The sequence below is a fragment of the Bos javanicus genome, chromosome 27 (genome assembly GCF_032452875.1).
Source record: "Bos javanicus breed banteng chromosome 27, ARS-OSU_banteng_1.0, whole genome shotgun sequence".
Lineage (NCBI taxonomy): Eukaryota > Metazoa > Chordata > Mammalia > Artiodactyla > Bovidae > Bos > Bos javanicus.
The window spans coordinates 14,703,281-14,722,208 of record NC_083894.1 but is presented as its reverse complement, the minus strand read 5'-3'; the positions used below and the strand labels follow the sequence as shown (position 1 = coordinate 14,722,208).

The 18,928-nt window shown below is 48.5% G+C and overlaps 1 protein-coding gene across 4 annotated transcripts in view; it reads left to right on the top strand.

Moving 5' to 3' along the window:
* ENPP6 (ectonucleotide pyrophosphatase/phosphodiesterase 6) overlaps positions 1-16,406 on the top strand; it is a 131,459-nt gene extending 115,053 nt beyond the window's left edge. For all 4 annotated transcript variants that reach the window (XM_061404146.1, XM_061404147.1, XM_061404144.1 and 1 more), the window contains 2 exons: positions 7,520-7,649; positions 12,566-16,406. In XM_061404146.1, coding sequence (XP_061260130.1) covers positions 7,520-7,649; positions 12,566-12,780 — 345 coding nt within the window. In that variant the 3' untranslated portion in view covers positions 12,781-16,406. The remainder of the gene's footprint in view (positions 1-7,519; positions 7,650-12,565) is intronic.
* Positions 16,407-18,928: the final 2,522 nt, after the last annotated feature.

Below are 18,928 nucleotides of genomic sequence, written 5' to 3'. Positions count from 1 at the left end.
AAATGGTACCTCCGCCCATCTGTCTCCCTAAGACCTGGTCACCATGCTCTGTAAACCCTCTCTTTGCATGTCCTTGTCAGGAGACAAGGGTCACATCGTCACTGGAGCTTTTGAGCCATGCACGTGGCCGAATTTACCCAGCCCCAGCCCATGGGGTTTCTCCACAAATCTTTTCATCCACCCATGCTCTCCATCCATCCCTCCACCAGGGGGCACTTAGCAAGGGGCTGGGCAGGTTGTGTGCAGGCATGGTCGCTCAGTCGTGTCCAACTCTTTTTGACCCTTTGGACTGTAGCCCACCAGGCTCCTCTGTCTATGGGGTTCTCCAGGCAAGAATACCGGAGTGAGTTGCCAGTTCCCTCCTCCAGGGGATCTTCCCAACCCTGGGATTGAACCCACGTCTCCTGCGTCTCCTGCACTGCAGGCAGATTCTTCACCCACTAAGCCACTGGAGTTGTCACAGTGTCTAGCGTGGTCCAAAGACCCTCAGCAGGCAGGCCCAGTGATGCTTCCCAGGGTGGAAGCTCCTTGAGGGCAGGTCTGTGGCATCCTAGCCTGGGTTTTCCTCTGTGGAACCTGGTACACGGCAGAGACTCAGTACCTGTTTGTGGAATACGAAGTTAAGAAATTAATTCATAAATAGAGACAGTTGGTTCTTGATTACTTGTTGTTATTGTTCAGTTGCTCAGTCCTGTCCGACTGTTTGCAGCCCCATGGACTGCAGCACGCCGGGCTTCCCTGTACTTCATTACCTCCCAGAGTTTGCTCAAACGCACGTCCATTGAGTCAAGGATGCCATCCAACCATCTCACCTTCTGTCATCCCCTTATCCTCCTACCCTCAATCTTTCCCAGCATCAAGGTCTTTTTGACAAATTGTTTACTTTATAGGCTAATAAATCAGTGACTAAGTACCCAGAGAGGAAAGCTAAGTCAGGCCTTTCACCTGGGCTAATTGTTAGTAGCCCTAGAAGAGATTTCAACAGAGAAAAGGTGTTGAAACCACCAGTGGTCATTGTCCTGGCCCAGTTAGCCCCCAGCTGGAGTCCAGGGACGGGCGGACACTTCAGCTGTCCCCGGTCCCCACTCAGCTTCAGGGGCTGATTCCCATGGCCTCTCCTGGACAGTGTCCCCCTCATGACACCGCGCTCAGAAAGGTGGCCAAATGTGGCCAGAAGCTGGTGAAAAATTGTGAGACGTGGAGCTGCATTGTGGATCCTCCGGACTCTCATCTGCATGGAGAGAAATGCAGCAAATGCAGGCTTCAGCTTCCAAAAAAAGGCCCATATTGGTCTCCCGAGGAAAGATTTATTTCAAAAACCGGCAAAGGATATGAAATGCCAGGCTCAATTCTCAGGCCTGGGATTGAGCGGCAGTTAGGCCCTGGGCCCAAAATACTTGGGGAAATCAAGACAAGCTGGAGAGCACGGCTCCTGAGTTTTAGCGTCAGCTGGAGTGGTTTCCTGCGGGCCTGAGGTGCTGGAGGTCCAGGATGCCTGTGTCGGGAACTGGAAGCTGCTTGCCTTCTGGCAGCGACCAGGGTCATCGCCGTAAGCCGTCGGAGGGCACGGGATGCCCTCCTCACCCTCGGCGGGCTTCAGCAAGCATGATCTTGAGGGAAAGAAGAAGTAGAAGGAAGCTCACCCGCTGGGCGCTCTGCTCCAGCTCTTCTCTCGAGGAATTCTGCCGCCTCTGGGCCCTGCTGTTCCTGATCTCTGGCATTTCCCAATTTCCAGAACGAGGCTGTGCGTGGCAGTGGGCTTGCCAGGGTGAGAGCAGGGCCTGGGGCCCAAGACATTAAATTTGGTTTTAGAAAGAGGAGGCCCTCTAAGACGGAGAAACAGTTGGGGGGACTTGTTTTCGCAGCAGTGTGATAAACACACGTCTGAGGGTCTGTGACCACCACTCCCGAGGGCTCTGAGGAGTCACCCCACAGGAAGCCTCTTGGGAAAAGGGTTTAAAATGGTGATGCCACAAAGCCTGAGACACGGCGCTTTGTCCCCTAGCTCGACCTTAACCCTGGCAGCAAAACCCCGGAGCCAGCCAAACCGTGCTCCCTTCCACAAGAGTCCCGACTGAGGCCTCTCCCGAGACATCACCGGGTGCCTTTTCCAGCCTGAGATGCTGTGAGCTTATTGCACTGTGGAGGGCAGGGGAAGCTCCTGTTACAACCCTGTCCTAAGGGAATAAGGTCGATTTAATTTGTATTAGGCCCGTCACACACCTTAGGGGTTCACATGTTACTTACTGATTTTAATTGGACTTGATTTCACCTTTGTTCCCCAGCACCCTAGACACGGGGTGAGAGGCCTCATCCAGAGAGAAGGAGGAGACACTCGGGTCCCTGACCCCACTTCTCAGCAGGAAGTACACTTTCAGGGGCTGACATGAGGGATGGCGTTCAAGATGTGTAACCATCAGTGAACCTGGCGCCGGCCAACGATATTGGGGAAAGCCAGTCGGCCGCCACGACTCCTCTTTGGAAAGCACCCCGTGTGAGTGACTCCAAGCCTGACCCTGCACCCACAGCGGCTGAAACACAGACTCAGCGTGGCAACCAGCGTAAGACGAAGCATTCTTAGGAAAGGACAGATAATCGTTGAACAAAGCCCAGGACAAATGCCAGGTGAAAGACTCCCAGAGGTTTCCAGGCCGGACGATGCATCCCAGCCACCCAGGGGATGACTATTAAATAGCCAGAGTTGCCACCTTACCCATCTGCGAACCCAAACACCCAAAGTGAGACTCGGGATAAACTCAGGGTGCTGTGTGCACAGCCAGGCTTGGGATCCAGCGGTGTAGACAGTATGTTTCCAGGGAAAGACGGGAGAGGAGGTCATCCAGGGCCATGCAGACACGGCCCCCACCAGCACCTGTGGTCGGGAACGGAACCCACGGAGGACGGATTTCCACCTCCTCAGCCATCGGGAGAAGTCACTTTGGGGTGTGAAGCAAGAGCTGACGTCCAGATGTTTTCCCAGACCTGGTTACCCTCCTGCCTCCTCAAGAATCATTTTCTCTGTGGCTTAGCTACTATTTTCTGATCTGCACCCAGGGGAAATGGAAAGGAGCCGGTGAGAACAGCACGTGCTAATATAGTCTCAAAATGCAACAGTGCGAAGTGAGTAAATGCTGGACGGTTCACCAAAGCAAGTGCCTCAGCCACAGACAGACAGCAGTGACTGTAGACTGTCCAGGCCGCCCTCTGCTTCTCCCCGGCCTTCCATCACTCCTGTCGCCCTGACCCTCCTTCCCAGCACCGCCCCCATTTCTGACTGTGCCCCCACCCCACCCCCGACAGCTCAGCTCAGCTCCAGAAAGGATTCCAAAAATGCCGAGTCAGAGACATGGGTCCCGGCAAGGGCTGAATTAACTGGTCTGCTGATCTGGGGGGTAGACAGTGGAGGCTACTTTGTGGTTGTTGTTGACGCCACGGATGAATGAGGCAAAGACCTAGTCTAGAAACCAAAACACTCATCTCACAAGTAATCGCCTGGCTTCCCCAGCTCAGCAAGCTTCTGGCAGGCGTTTGGTGGTGAGCTGGTAGTGGAGTGAGGCATCAAACATACAAGGCAGGCAGCAAATACGAGAACATACGTCTATAAACACAGTAACAGCTGTTCCTCGGTGTTCCTCCTGGGGAACGGTTTCCGGGTCCTTCCCATTAGAAAGAATGAGCTAGTTTAGGGGCTCATAAATGGGGGGGTCCTGGCACTGCTATCCACCCCTGTACAGAGGAGGGGTACCAGAAGGTGCTGGACAAATGACACTCAGCAAAGATTTTATTTGACTTGCCAAGAAAGTGTTCATTACAGAGTCACCAACTTGTCCCGGCTTGCCCAGGTCAGTCATAATTTTTTTTTTTTTTTGCATCCCTGGAACTCCTCAGTCCTGGGCAAACCAGGACGGTTGGTCCGCCCCTCTAACTGGCACAACCTCCTAGAGAAACTGCCTCACTCCTTCCAGAGTCCTCACGCTGCTTCCCTCTCATGCTCTTCCCACATGCAGTCACTATGCAAGGTTCCCGGGCCTCGCAGGGACTCCTCTGTGTCCACACTGCCCCAGCTCAGACACACACACACACACACACACACACACGCTTTCATCTGGAGGGCCCGGGCACCCCAGGATGTCGCTAGGTGGCGCTGTGTGGGGGGGTCCCTGGACCTGGGAAGTTCAGGAGGGATGGAGGCTCCTCAACCAGTAACCTGAGGACCCCCCAGCCTGGGGATGTGGGAGGTGTGGAGCGCCTCACCAGCAGGGCTGCACGTGTGAGGTGTGCATTACACGACTGCACAGGCCCGCACTGGTGTGATAATGTTGGGGCGGGGAAGGGGAGTGGGAGGAGACAGAGGACCAAGTGAATCAGTAAAAGCCACCAGGAAGGACAAGGGAAAAATTCATCAACTCCCCTTCTTGCGGTTCATTAAGTCATGTAATTAGATTATGTCATGTAATCCACTCAGTCTGATTATGTCACATAATCTGTTCAATCACTTAGCTTCTCACATAACTAGCCAGGTTATTATTACTTTTTAAAATCAGTAAACATAGTTGTTTCAAAAAAAAAAGAAAAGCAAGAACAGTTGTTTCACCAGAGCAACTTGTCATGTTGACAAAAACACCAGTGGCTTTACTTGCGATCATACAGATCTCCCGTCATCTTCAGGGCTGAGATGCCTCGTTGCTGTATGTTTGCATGTGGAAGTTAGACTGGAATTTTCAAATCAGGCAGGCTTCACCTCCCTTCCACCTGTCCCTTCCCCGTGGGACGTATGTGTCCCATGGGACTCATGATTAGTGACACCACTAGTGACATATCCTACCTAGTTCTTCAGCAATCACTGCCTTGTAGACGGGTGGGGAGGGGAGCAGCACATAAAATTAGCAAACGAAGCTAAGCTGGCATGTGTTGTGAGCATGACCACAAAGAACAAAAGAGGGTATAAACCAGAAATGCAGTAAGTTAATAAATATATTCCCGTGGAAAAATACAAGCTACAGCTGGAGAAGGAGGGATGGAAATTGAGGAAACAGAGAGTCAATGAAACAGTGCAATTTGGAAAGTAGCAGTGCCAGGGAGCGATTTATGGGGTGAGACGGGACAGGCATGCGATGTGATATGACAGCTAAATAAGCAAAGGAGGGTTCAACCCTGCTGCACAAGCCCCGAGCACCTCACCCTGCAGCCGGTGGCATCTGGAGACCGCCCCCGGCTATTTATTGAGCACCTACTGTGTGTCGGGCTTAGCACACAGTCAGGTTATCCCTCAGAGTCTCTGAGGCGGGTGTTGTCACATCCAGCAAGGAAGCTGAAGCTCGGACAAGTTATGCAGCTTGCCCAGGATCACAGAGTTGGAAAGCAACAAACTGGAATTTAACCCACATCCTATTCAAAATCTCATCTCCATCCTGGCTGCCACTCAGTGAATGAAGCGGCAAGGGACAGGCTGTAGGAGCCTTGCAGTGGCCTCTGGCTGTGGGGCTCTGGAAGATGCACAAAGACCAGGAGACTGACGCCCCGGCTTCCAGGCCCAGCCTTGCTTCCCAACAGCTCTGTGACTTTAAGAGTGTCACTTAACCACTCTGCGCCAAAATGGAAAAAAAAATACCGTCTGCAGCAGGAGGTGTTGACACCTAAGTGGATGTCGGGGGAGGCTCTCGGTGAACCGCACATCACACAAAACGGCATACATGTGCTGTTACAAGTCTTGCAAAGGTGTTAGTCCCTCAGTCGTGTCCGACTCTGCGACCCCACGGACTGTAGCCCGCCAGGCTCCTCTGTCCATGGGACTCTCCAGGCAAGAATACTGGAGTGGGTCGTCATTCCTTTCTCCAGGGGGATCTTCCCGACCCAGGGATTGAACCCAGGTCTCCTGCATTGTAGGCAGATTCTTTATTGTCTGAGCCACCAGGGAAGCCCACCTGTAAATCCCTGGTCCTTGAGCTGTGCTGCTTCCATGCATTCATCACAACTAGTCAGTTCTACCTCCTGCATTTGGAAAACGTGTCATATTAAACCCTGCTGAGCCAGAAGATGATCGGACTATCAGGAATGAAGGCTTAGTCCGCCTCAAAGAGCTCGGTTTGTGTCCAACTGGCTACAGTCTCCTCGGGATTTGCAAAACCTCCTGTGAGCTTTGCTGTCTCTCAAGTAAGCTACTACAATCTAGGGAAATTTAGTTCTGAAGAAAAGACGGGTGACAAGGCAGCGACAGGTCTAGAAGCCATCCCAACTGAAGAATGGTCAAAGGACATGAAGGTCCACAGGTGTGGAGGAGAGGAACATGGGTTCATCTTCAAAGGCTGGCTCAGTGGAGAGAAGGACTTCCGGGGTGGAGCTGGACAAACGAGGACAGGGGTGGTTCCTCCAGGGGAGGGGCCCCTGGGGTGGTGCAGGCTTGCTGCTTCTGGGCTTCCGAGGCTGGGCTAGAAAAATGAAGCGATTCCATTAGCCTCTGTGTTTGCCAGCAACATTTCTTCCACAGCAGTCGGGTGTCCTACCATTTCAACTCCACTCTGACACCACCCCAGGTTAGAGCAGACCCATACTCCGGCCCACAAGACGGCCCGCACATCTGAATGCTCGTCCCAAGTCCTGGGTCCCCAGGCTGCCCACACTTGTGTCTGACTTGGCCATAAATCTGAGGGTTCTCACCACCTGCCTTCGGCTTTGATAGTTCACCGAGATGAATCGCAGAACTCAGAAAGTTGCTACGCTCACGATTACAATCTTCTTATAAAGGATGCTACACAGGGGCAGGCAAATGGAAGACAGGCACAGGGCACGCTGTGGCGGTGAGGGGTGCCGAGAACCCAGGTCGGGGCACCGGCCTCCCATCACTGTGTGTTCATTAATCCAGATGTTCCCTGGACCCTGCTGTTCCTGGGGGTTTATGTGGGGTCTCACTGTGTTGGCTCAGGTAACAAAATCATTACCCACATAGTTGAACTCAGTCTTAAGAGATCAGAGGATAGGACTGGAAGTTCTAACTCTCCCCTTGGTTCTTCTGGTGACCAGCACCCCCATCCTGAAGCTATCTAGCCCCTCAACCCAAAGATCATCCCATCCCATTAGCGTAAACTCAGGTATGGGAACTCAGGACTCATCACGAATAACAAAACACCCTCAGCACTCAGGAAATTCCAAGGGTTTAGGTGCTCTGGGCCAGGGAACCTGGGACAAAGGCCAACTCTATTTTTTATTATACCACAGGTACACTTTCACATCCCTTCTGTCTCTGACACACTATGTTTAGTGGCTCTGAAACTGATTACGAGGCACAGTTCAGCCCAGAGCAAGAAGAGACCTTCAGAACTAGGGCTCTCTGGCAATTTAACGGGCCACCTCCAAAGGTCCGAGCTACCTGGAGTGAGAAGTGATCCGGCTGAGGTCGGACAACCCTGGCTGAGACCCCTGGGCAGGAAAGCCCCGCGCTGGGTGGGTGGTAGTTTGAACCCGATGCTCGCTCACGCCCTGGCCTGGTCACAGGGTGATGTCAATGCCTTGTTGATTTCAGAATCGAGAGTCGCTTCCATTCTGGATGAACAGCACCGTCACCCGCAAGCCAGAAGGCTGGCAATGGGGCTGGCACGGATACGACAACGAGCTCAGAGCCATGAGGGGCATCTTCCTGGCCTTCGGACCTGGTAGGCGAGATCTTAGTTATTCCTCTTCCGAGGCATCAGGGGCTGAGGGTGCTCGGAAAGGCTGGAGCAATTTCTTTACGGATCCTCTTTATGAGCAAAGCTGAGCAAAGCCAGCCGGTCTCCACAAAATGTCTTTGGCTGGCTTGCTTTCAAATGCTTCTTGGGTTTGGCAAACGTGGTCAAATACTTCTCCCTGTAAGTTTTAAATCTCAAGCGCAGTGAGGAAAATGTATTCCACATGTTTGTGATTCATTTTTTACTTAATTCATCAAAACATCCCTTCACAGCCATCTGATGTCCAGGAAAGCTTATCAGGCACCAGGTTGCTGACAGCCACAAGTCCCAGAGTCAACATGCTCGCTTCATGGGGTCTGACACTTCCACACTTCCTCCCTGTCTAGAGCGGCCACCCCTGTGTGGGTCATCCAGTCTAGGGCCCACCAGAAGCTAGGATGTGCTCACAGCAGGCTAGGAAACAGTTTTGTGACTGACTTTGAGGATGAGCCAGAATGACTTCTGCAGTGTCTAGGATGAGAGTGTGAATTGACTTTGCCTTCTTGGACCTGATGCCTTCCTGGTCTGGAAGAGAGGTGGGCGGAGGGGGGCCCATTTGGTCATTTGCTTTAATTAATACAGCACTGTAAAATTCACATTTTGGAAAAGTTTATCAAACGCTCTAACAATCATATTACTACCTGTATACTCCCTTAAAAGAAAAAAAAAGAGTGAAAAGCAGTCAACAACCATCAAGAGTCAGCTGATAAGATTACGAGCTCCTCGTCTTCCTTCCTGCTGTCCACACTCCTTATTAAACATTAAGCTTATTAGCTTACCCTGGTATCCACAGTCAAAGTTCCTTTTTCTGAATGTTTCGATCAAAATGTTTCAGCCCACAAAAGCCCATGCTTTCCTATCAGGTGATAGGTTAGAGGTCACACCTGGAAGCCCTGCCCTCCTCCTCAACATACCAGACAGAGATGCTTGTGGGCCCTCCTTCATTCCATTCACCTTGGGTCACTCTCTCAACCATACACACAAAAAAACCTGCTGAGAGCTACACGGTGTCAACTTCCGCCCCCTCCACGGGTGCCTCTGGGAGGCCGAGCTTAGGGAACACATGTGGGTCCACATCATTGCCCACACATCATCCGAGTGCCCACGTCCTTAAGCAAGCAACAGGACCAGTAGCCGCAAGCATTTCTAGGGCACAGCTGGGTTCACGACATTGGCCTCAGAGAGTTCAGAGGATGCTCCTGCATGATACCGTCAACCGATAACAGCTACCTGTTAGCCAAGCACCAGGTTAGATCTGCGGAGCTCAGAAGCCAACTGAGTTCAGGATGGAGCCTTGAGGATGCTGTGAGGTCAACCACTAGCTCAGCGTGGAGATATCCCAGGCCATGGCCTTTACACAGAGGAACATGAGACAGGGGTGCTTTCATTCAAAGGCATCACCTCCTCCTTCCCCAAAAGAGAGGAATCAGATCATGAATGCAAAACAGTTGTCAGCTGGAGTGTTTATGAGTAAGCATCTTGGGCAGATTTTAAAACAGAAATGAATCTAGCCTCAAACCAAAATTTTAAACCCAGTACCCAGAGCTGCAACAGCTGAAATTCAGTGGGGAGCTTTTTGTCCATTAACAAGGCCTCCATCATATGCTCCTTTAAAACTAAAAGCCTAAGTCTTTTATAGACAGAAAGACGACCCCAGATGAAAATGCACTGGGCTAATTGCAAAACTGTTTCCAGGCAGATACAGCCTCCCGCAAACCATCACGTTTCTGGCTTCACTTCGCATGCAAGATTGAACAGCTCTACACACTGACTGTTTACGCAGAAGAAAATTTAAGAGCGAGGTCTTTAATAACAATCTAGCTGCACTTTGAGATAAACGTACAGCCCTCCTGATTAATTGGAGGTAATTCTCACTCATACAGGATGCTGAGCATCGCTACGGCTGCCCAGATACAGCTTTAGAAGTCAGGAAGTCTGGTCCAGCTAAGGGAAAGGGAAATCATTCTGGAAGATAGGCTCTCTCTGGTTAGTCCCAGTTCCTAATTGGAACAATCTAACCTTGCCCTAAGTCTTCCTTCTGTTTTGTAAGGAAGTTCATTTGTATCGTTTCTTTTTAGATTCCACACATAAGGGATATCATACATTATTTCTAGGTGGCCTAGTGGCTCAGATGGTAAAGAATTCCCCTGCAGTGCAGAAGATGCAGGTTTGATCCCTGGGTTGGGAAGATTCCTTTGAGGAGGGCATGACCCACTCCAGTGTTCTTGCCTGGAGAATCCCACAGACAGAGGAGCATGGAGGGCTACAGTCCATGAGGTTGCAAAGAATCGGACACAACAGAGTGACTAAGCATATATGATATTTCTCCTTCTCTGCCTGACTTACTTCACTCAGTATGACAATCTCTAAGTCCATCCACTAACTTTTTTTTTTTTTTTTGGTCAGAAGAGCTTGACCTCAATTTTTCTTGCCAAATGTTAAAGAAGGAGATGTCTGAAAGGCTGGGGACGGCTGTCTTGGGTTTGCTATTGACCTCCACCTGCACACGTGACGGGACACAGCCACCACGTGATGGGCAGGATGACCTTACCTCCACAGCAAGTCAGGGAGAGAAATCTTCTGCGTCACAGGACCACCTCGCCATTGATTCCTCAGCTGCGGCTGACTCTTCTCTGGGGAGGTGTAACCACCATCCTCAGCTAATTTAACGTTTTCCTTCAGATGAGAAGGGTTGGCACTCTACATTCTCCTTCCCAGGGCGGCTCTGGATTTGTTTGAAATTAGTGTTTACCCTGAGGCAATGCAGATCCTTACCCTCCCTACCCTAAAAGTAAGTGAACATTTCACATAAGCTACGGGGTAAATATTTTCAATGCGAACCTTCCCTTGCTGGGCACTTCTTCTATTAATATCAACAGCTCCCATCTATTGAGCACAGACAGGAGCCTGCAGCTAGGATTTGGGCAGCATCTCTGCCCACCCCCTGAGCTTATCCAGCTGGTGAGTGGCTGCAGGCTGCTCTGTAAAGCCCGTGAACTTCTTTACATGGAATTCTACTTTTATACCTCAAAATGAGCAAAACCCATCCCTTGAGATGTCGCTCTGGATCTAACACACTCTGTGGCAGAGTCCTCTCTGTTGCTTCTGTATTTGTAATTTCAGGGTTAACGTTAAGAGCGGAATTTGGGGTGGACACTTCTGGGTCACGTCGCTGTCGTGGTTAGTGTTTCTTTGCTTTTTAAATCAAGGATATGTGATCGTTTTAGCAAAGCAATTATAAAGATTATTTTCTAAGATAGAAAACTTGTCCTTACAGCCCCAAAACTACCTTTTAAAAAAATTATGCAGGGACTAAAAGAGCACATGTCTGGGCCTTTACTGAAGGATAAAAGTGAAAGTTAGTCACTCGGTCAAGTCCCACTCTTGGTGACCCCATGGACTGTAGCCCACCAGGCTCCTCTGTCCATGGGATTCTCCAGGCAAGAATAGTGGCGTGGGTTGCCATTTTCTTCTCCACGGGATCTTCCTGACCCAGGGATCGAACCCGGGTCTCCTGCACTGCAGGCAGACTCTTTACCAACTGAGCCACCAGGGAAGCCACTATTGATGGATAAAAGTCCCTCCTAAATTCAACTTCAATAGTTTTAGGTATTTTTCTGGAAGCGCTGGTTTGGAACCTAAACGCAAAGCAGCTTATGAATATCACTAACGTTTCATATTCGCTCTTTGTTGTTGTTCGGTCACTTAGTCATGTCCGACTCTGCAACCCCATGGACTGCAGCTCACCCAGCTTCCTTGTCCTTCACTGTCTCCTGGAGTTTGCTCAAACTCATGTCCATTGAGTCGATGATGTTCATTCAGCATCTTTTATGCCTCCTATGGAGAAAGAGAAGGTCCCTTCAGCGCCCTTACTTTCTGTGCTGTGAACAGCCAGCCCTGCCCCCGGGGGCCTTTGTCTACGTAGAATCTGGAACAGCATGTGGGTGGAAGCATTCTCCTTCATGAGATGGCTTCCAGCCTTCACTCAGGTCCCCAACTCCAATACCAGCTTCTTTATCTTTCCCACAGCCAAGTTACTTTATATGCTAGTGAAAAGCTCCCAAAGAATGTTCAACTGATCTTCCAGACATACTTAGGAGACCATCTCTGTGGCTTGTGCATTAGCCACACTGAGAAAAACTATACAATTGCCGGTTCTGTCCAGTCCTGGGACCTCCACGTGGCAGAAAAATGGGAAACATTCTTGAGCTGGGGGCACCCAGGCTAACCAGTCCCTGCCAGATAGGTGGCCTGGTAGAGACCTATGCAACCGAATTGGGTTTGGGGAGCTGGGCAAGATGAGGCTTGCAGAAATGAGCAGCTTCACCTGGTCTTTGGGTCCTCAAGGAAAGCTCTGTTGTTACAAAGGGAAGCACAGTTATGCACAAATCAGTTTATTGTCTGATTTGTCTTTCAAAGAAACATGGCGTTAAGTGGTAAAGATCCCACCTGCAGATGCAGGAGACGTAAGAGATGTAGGTTCAACCCGAGTTGGGAAGATTCCCCTGGAGAAGGAAATGGCAACTCACTCCAGTATTCTTGCCTGGAGAATCCCATGGACAGAGGAGTCTGGTAGGCTACAGTCCATGGGATGACAAAGAGTTGGATACACTAAAGCAACTTAGCATATACTCACATCTCCGTAAACCATAGAAAGCGACTTCCTTTCACAACCTAGAACCTTCCAGATCGCCTTCCAGGTTCACAATCCCTTGGCCAGGCTCTGTGGTCAAGGGGGATCTACCAGTCCTAGAGCTGCTGAAATTCGAAGCGTAATCCCTCCACCACGTGACTCACCCCTCTCTGCCCTGCCCAGCCCAGGAGTGGCCTTGACGACTTGCTTCCTTGCCTTTCCCTTTCAGATTTCAAATCCGACTTCAGAGCCGCTCCCATCAGAGTCGTGGATATCTACAACCTCATGTGCAAGGTGACAGGCGTCACCCCCCTGCCCAACAACGGGTCCTGGTCCCGGGTGATGTGCATGCTGAAGGACCCAGCCAGCTCGGCTCTGGGTGCCCCGCCCTGCGCCTGTGCACTGGTCACCGTCCTGCTGGTACTGCTGGCGATGCTGGCCTAGCTGCTTGCGGCGTGTCCCCAGCACTCCGCACAGTGGGTAAATTAACCACCTCGATTCATGCGAAGACATACAACTGTTAATCTATTCTTGAATGATTCCATACACAAAAGTCCCTATTTCTTTAGATTTTTTTTTGTTTATATTTTCTAGAGGTAAGGAAAATTCTAGCTTTTCATTTGTTCAACTATAGGTTATTTTCTTCTTCTTTTTTTTTTTCTGATGTACTCAGATGGCTTGTCTGAACAGGGCCTCCCGCTGTAGTGACCAGACCCCAGGTGGGTATTCTATGGCGTCCTGGTCCCTCTGTTTTGCACAAAGCAGGCTCTTGTCTGGGGTCTGTCTAAACCTGGGAGCCATCCTGTACAGCTCCTTCCATCAGGGGGAAAACGGAGGCCCATTTGAAAGCAGTAGCTGCTGTCTATTTCTGACCCAGCTCGTGACGTTTCTTCACCTTATACAAAGTCCCAGAAAGGGAGTATCTTAGCTTGGCTCACCCATCAGTCAAACTCACTAAGAATTGCAGAATTCAGAGAACAAAGTGAAAGATATGGGTTCCTTCCCAAAGTCTGAGTACACAAAATTTTCTCCCTGGGTGGAGGAGCAAAAGAGTTTACCATAGATACGGGCTTCGACAAGCCTTCTCCTAGCATGTTCGCGGTGTGAACACACAGGACAGGAACTGGATTGCCCGTCTGCCCATCTGCCTGTGGGAAGGCTGACTCAGAGGATCCCATATAGAATGTGAGCACGTGCTCAGCCACTTCAGTCATGTCTGACTCTGTGCAACCCCATGGACCGTAGCCTGCAGACTCCTCTGTCCATGGGATTCTCCAGGCAAGAATACTGGAGTGGGTTGCCATTTCCTACTCTAAGGAATCTTCCCAACCCAGGGATCTAACCTGGGTCTCTTACATCTTCTGCGTTAGCAGGTGGGTTCTTTACCACTAGTGCTACCATAAACTCCAGCAACACCGGACATATCATCTATCATCACAGGTGGGGAAAGGGATGTCTGGCTGAGGAGTGTGGACATACTTGCAGAAATCTCACTCCATTGCTTGAAATGGTGACGTATTGAGCATAAGTTTGATGCACCTGTGTCCCTGAAAGCAAGGCTTCTTCAACAACCACAGCAAAGTGGACCCTTGAGTGACCCAGAATTCCAAGAAAAATGGTGGAGCGCAGGGAACAGACTCAGCATGATGCAACTGAATCCCAGTCACTAACCACTTGGGCATTTGATTAGGTAACAGTTTGGGCAAAGTGACACCTCAGAGACCTTGGTTTTTAAGAAACCCCAAAGAAGAGGCACTGAGCCTGAGTTGAAATGTTTTTAGTCTTCTAAGTCTGCTATAGGAGATCTTGTTGCAAGACAAGGGATACCTATACTTCTATATGATCAGAGTCACAGACATGTATCACTGCATTAAAAATGAGTTTGCACTAAATGAAGCCCACCTGCAGATGAGACTTTTCATCAAGAAAAGACAACACATCAGGTCTCACCAGGACAATAAAGCCTCAGACAATAAACACTCTGCTTATGTGTTGTTTACCTTGAAAAAATGAAAATCTACGCTCACCCTGATTCAAGAAGTCTGGGAGCCATCTCCAGACCTTGAATCATGAAAGCGAAGGATCACTGCTTAAATATACCACATTTATCTTCACAAAAGATTTCTAAGGTTTTATGTAATGTGTTTTTAAAGCGCTAGCAAACCTTCAAGTCAATAGGAAAGGCAAATCAGCCTTTGTTATCTGTCTGAAAGCCAATTAGTGCTTTGGGAACACTGTGGTGGTTACTGAAAGAGCATCTATTGTTTGAAGTTGTCTTTCTCTGTAAAGGACTGTGTTCTAATTAATTCAGTGGAGCTCATTGTGCTCCCATGTGAAGGAAGGAGCCCTAAAAGAAACCCAGGGATTCAACTAAAAGTGGATTATCCAAGTCTAGAGGGGTACGAACAGATATATGGTCTTGAGTTTGTCCTTCCCACTCTGTTCTACCAATTTTTCCCCTCACTCATTTTTAAAATCTTCAAGTTACATAGTAATATCTCAGACATTTGCCTGACAAGGTGTAGTTACTCTGTAAGTGGTTTTGAAGCTCCAGTACTTCGCCCACCTGATACAAAGAGCTGACTCTTTAGAAAACACCCCGATGCTGGGAAAGATTGAAGGAAGGAGAAGGGGATGACAGACAATGAGATGGTTGGATGGCATCACCAACTCAACGGACATGAGTTTGAGCAAACGCTGGGAGACGGTGAAGGGCTGGGGAGCCTGGCGTGCTGCAGTCCATGGGGTCGAGAAGAGTCGGACACGACTGAGCGCCTGAACAACAACAAAAATGAGAATAAGACACTTTGGAATCATAAGTATTGGTGATTAATAAAATTCAGACACTGAATGGAGGAAAACCCTTAAACCTAAAGCAATACATATGTTTTAGTGGCTTAACTGTTTAGCTAGAATTTTTTCTTTTGATTTTTGTTCTAACTTATGTTCTTTTCCCAAGGAAAATTCTACTTTTTCTAAACGCATTTTGTTCCATCAGAGTAACATTTGCTAGGACTATACACACAATTTTCCTCCTATTTTACAACTTCATCGCTAATTCCGGGAGGAAGTTCATTGGACTGACCTGAAAATACCAAAGACAGGTGAAAGGCGTGATGTTTAAGTTGAAGATAAGATGAATGGCTACTGCCTGCCTGTATGCAGAATCACCCGAACCCAACTCAACTACGTTCTGAAGACTTCAGCATAAATTAGAGCAGGCCCAGGGAATTCTTTCTCACCTCCAAGAGGCCTGATTTACAAAGTCCCAACTCTCTTTACTTTTAAAGGGCTCTTCAAAAGCCACGGCACATCTGAATTGTCATAGACAGCAGTTTGCAAACCTTCTGGGATGGCCAGCATCCCTGGCCCTCTTCTGGAGATGCAGGTTCTAAAGACCTGGCACGGGGCCTTCAACAACACTTTTAAGTCACGTGGATCTAAGGTCCGGGTTTGCCCGAAGGAGTGGTGGGTTCTGATTTGACTTTGGTAGACCCGAGGCTCCCACAGCAACTTCATGATCTGCCAGTCTCTTCAGGGACCATCAGCCTGGCATCGGGCTGATCCAGCTGATGGCCTGATCCCAGCTGGGTCAGCTTCCTGCCCTCCTAAAACCAAAGCAGATCTGTAAGTCCTGGTGGTGAAATGGCTTTTCCATACCCAATCCCCGTGAGTTTAAGATCCTCAACGGTGCTATCAGACAAACTCGTTGTTCAAGACACGCAGCTCTTTTACGAATTTTCTATGAAAGTGTTTTACATGTCTGTAAATCTCAAGAGATTTCCAAATGTGATTACGTGTTTAATCTTTGTAAGTGATTGGTGATAGACCAACATCAGCTCTTGTAAGCTACTTGTGAGGAGGAAGAAAGATGGTAGGCTCGACAGCCTAGTTATAAACCACAGGAAGCTCGGTCTCAGGGCTGTGTGATGGAAGATATGCTTATGTGTTGCTTTGAAATCATAAAATTGCACCTGGTGTCGTGCCTCACATGTTTCGTAAATGTCCCATAAATGTGTTGAATGAAAAAAAGAATAAATAAAACTGAGGAGACTTGCTTACACAGCACATATTCTTTCTCTTTGTCTGTGCTTTTTCAAACAAACCTTTCCTTTTTGGATTGCTATCTTTTCTTATCACCCAAGTGACAATATAATTATACTTCATTTCATGGACTAAGCATATTCCATCCCAAGCTTATAAACTTGACAGATTGGTGGAAGGAAGGAAGGAAGATTAGATTTTGAATATACTAAGCATATTTACTTTTTTTAAAGTATGACAGTTTTATCAAGATTCAGTTCACATGTCTTATAACCCTTCCTTTTAAAGTATCAATTTAATGGCATTAGTATGGTCACAGAGCTGTGCAACTATTCCACAGTCAACTCTAGAACATTTTATCACCCTGAAAAGAAACTCCATATCCATGAGCATGTTAGCACTCACCCTGCCTTTCCCACTACCCACCCCCAGGCAACCTCTAAACTACACTCTATCCCTACAGATTTGCCTCTTGGTGATATTTCAAGAAAATGGAATAGCCAGGAACTCTGTGGCCGTATGAGTCCAGGCTCTAGCCAACGTTACTACTCAAATACACTCAGTCTCTCTCAGAGCATTTTTTTTTTTTTTGAATGCGGACCATTTTTAAAGTCATTATTGATTTGTTACAGTGTTGCTTCTGCTTTGTATTTTTGGCCATGAGGCATGTGAGATCTTAGCTCCCCAACCAGGGATCGAACCCACACTCCCTGCACGGGAAGGTAAAGTCTTAACACTGGACCACCAGGGAAGCCCTCCTGGAGCATCCTTATGGCATCACCCCAGAAACCAGTAACAGCCCACGTGCCCCTTCTCGCCAGCAGCCCAGCCAGGACCTCTACATATCACTGTGCGTCAGCTTCCTGACAAGTGTTCTTGAGATGCCAAAGGCTGGCTCTGGCTCGTTCTCCTCTCTTCCACTCCAGGGTGCCGCTCAAACGCTGACCAGGCCACTCCCCTGCCAGAACCCATCACTGACTGCCCCCGCCACGCCACTACCTCCTTAATCTTACTCCTGCAGCAGGCTTCCTGGGGCGGGCACCTTGTATGTCCTTTCACCTGATGGGTCGCTCTCCCTGTCACTCCGTAAGCTCTTCTTGCCTTAGGGCATTTCCATCCTGTCACTTTCTCCTCCTTGACAAGTACCCCATCCTCACCTACTTAGTGCCCCTTCCCTGAGAACTCAGGCCAAACGTTTCCTTACACTCTGGACCAGATCAGGCCCTGCTGGCTGACACTCTTTACACCAGCCACATGCAACCCCACGCGTCACAATACCAGTAGCTGGAAGAAGCAAGTTAACAGTCCTCTCCTAGAGCCTTTAGAGGGAGCCCGGCTTCTCAATTCCAGACTTCTCACTTCCAGATCCATGAAAGGATACATTTCTGTTCTTTTAAGCCACCCAGTTTCTAGTTATCTGTTTCAGCAACCACAGGAAATTAATACACCTTTCAAACTGCTTTCAGAGTAGTCAATCTAGCTCATCAAAGATTTCTTGAGCTCCTCCTTCACACCAGGTACTGGGCTACCTTTTGGGGACACATAGAGGAAAAACTATCTTTCCTGTCCTCACAGAATTTACAAGGTAGTCATTTCATTTATTCCAATTAAAAAAAATTTTTTTATTTTTTATGGAAGTATAGTTGATTTACAATGTTGTATTAGTTTCTGGTTAGATTCATAATCTTTTCCATTATGGTTTATTATAAGATATTGAATATAGTTCCCTGTGTCATTTCTTCCATTTTTCAGAGGAGTCAAATTCTTATTTCTGTAGAATTAAATGCTCTGGTTGCTATGGCCAATGCAAGGAGAGAATTTCACAGGAAATAGGAGTAACACAATGAAGAAGGCATCAGCTAACCACCCTTGTCTCTCATTCCTATGCAATTAAACTCCAAATTCTGCCTCCCATCCATTTCTATGGTTTAATGTCCCTCTACATCTTGGATATTTCATGTCAAATTTCTCAGCTGAGCCCCCGGACGAACCATTGTCAACTCTCTTACCTTGGTTCCATGTCCAGGATGCTCCTTCCCACTCTCCGTCTAGCCAACTTTCATTTATCCTTCAGAGCCTTCTCTGTAAGGCTTTTCTTGTTTCATTTATTGCAGAGAAAATTACATTGCCTTGTAATAATCTGTTGTCAAATGTTCTCCAATGAGGCTGTAAGCTAAGCAGGATGCTGGGATTGTATCTTCTGATGAAGTCACCAGACCACATCTGGAGCACCAGCAAAGTCTGCCCATACAACAGTTGATAATTGCCTGGTGAAATGAATGAATTATTGAAGGAAGGAAGGAGGGAAAGAAGGAAGGAAGGAAGGAATGGAAAAGCTTAGGACACTCTGGTCAGAAGATCACCTAAATTTGGACAGAGCTTCTCACAGTAGTGATAAGTTGTAAAAGCCAGAGGCAGGAAATCTTTTGTAGAAACTAGCAGGATTTGACAAATGACTAATGTGTGACATGGAATCCAGGGGGCAGGGGTTTCTCTTTCAACATTTCAGCAGGCCCCCTCTTTAGCCATGAACACTAGGAAGTGCAGC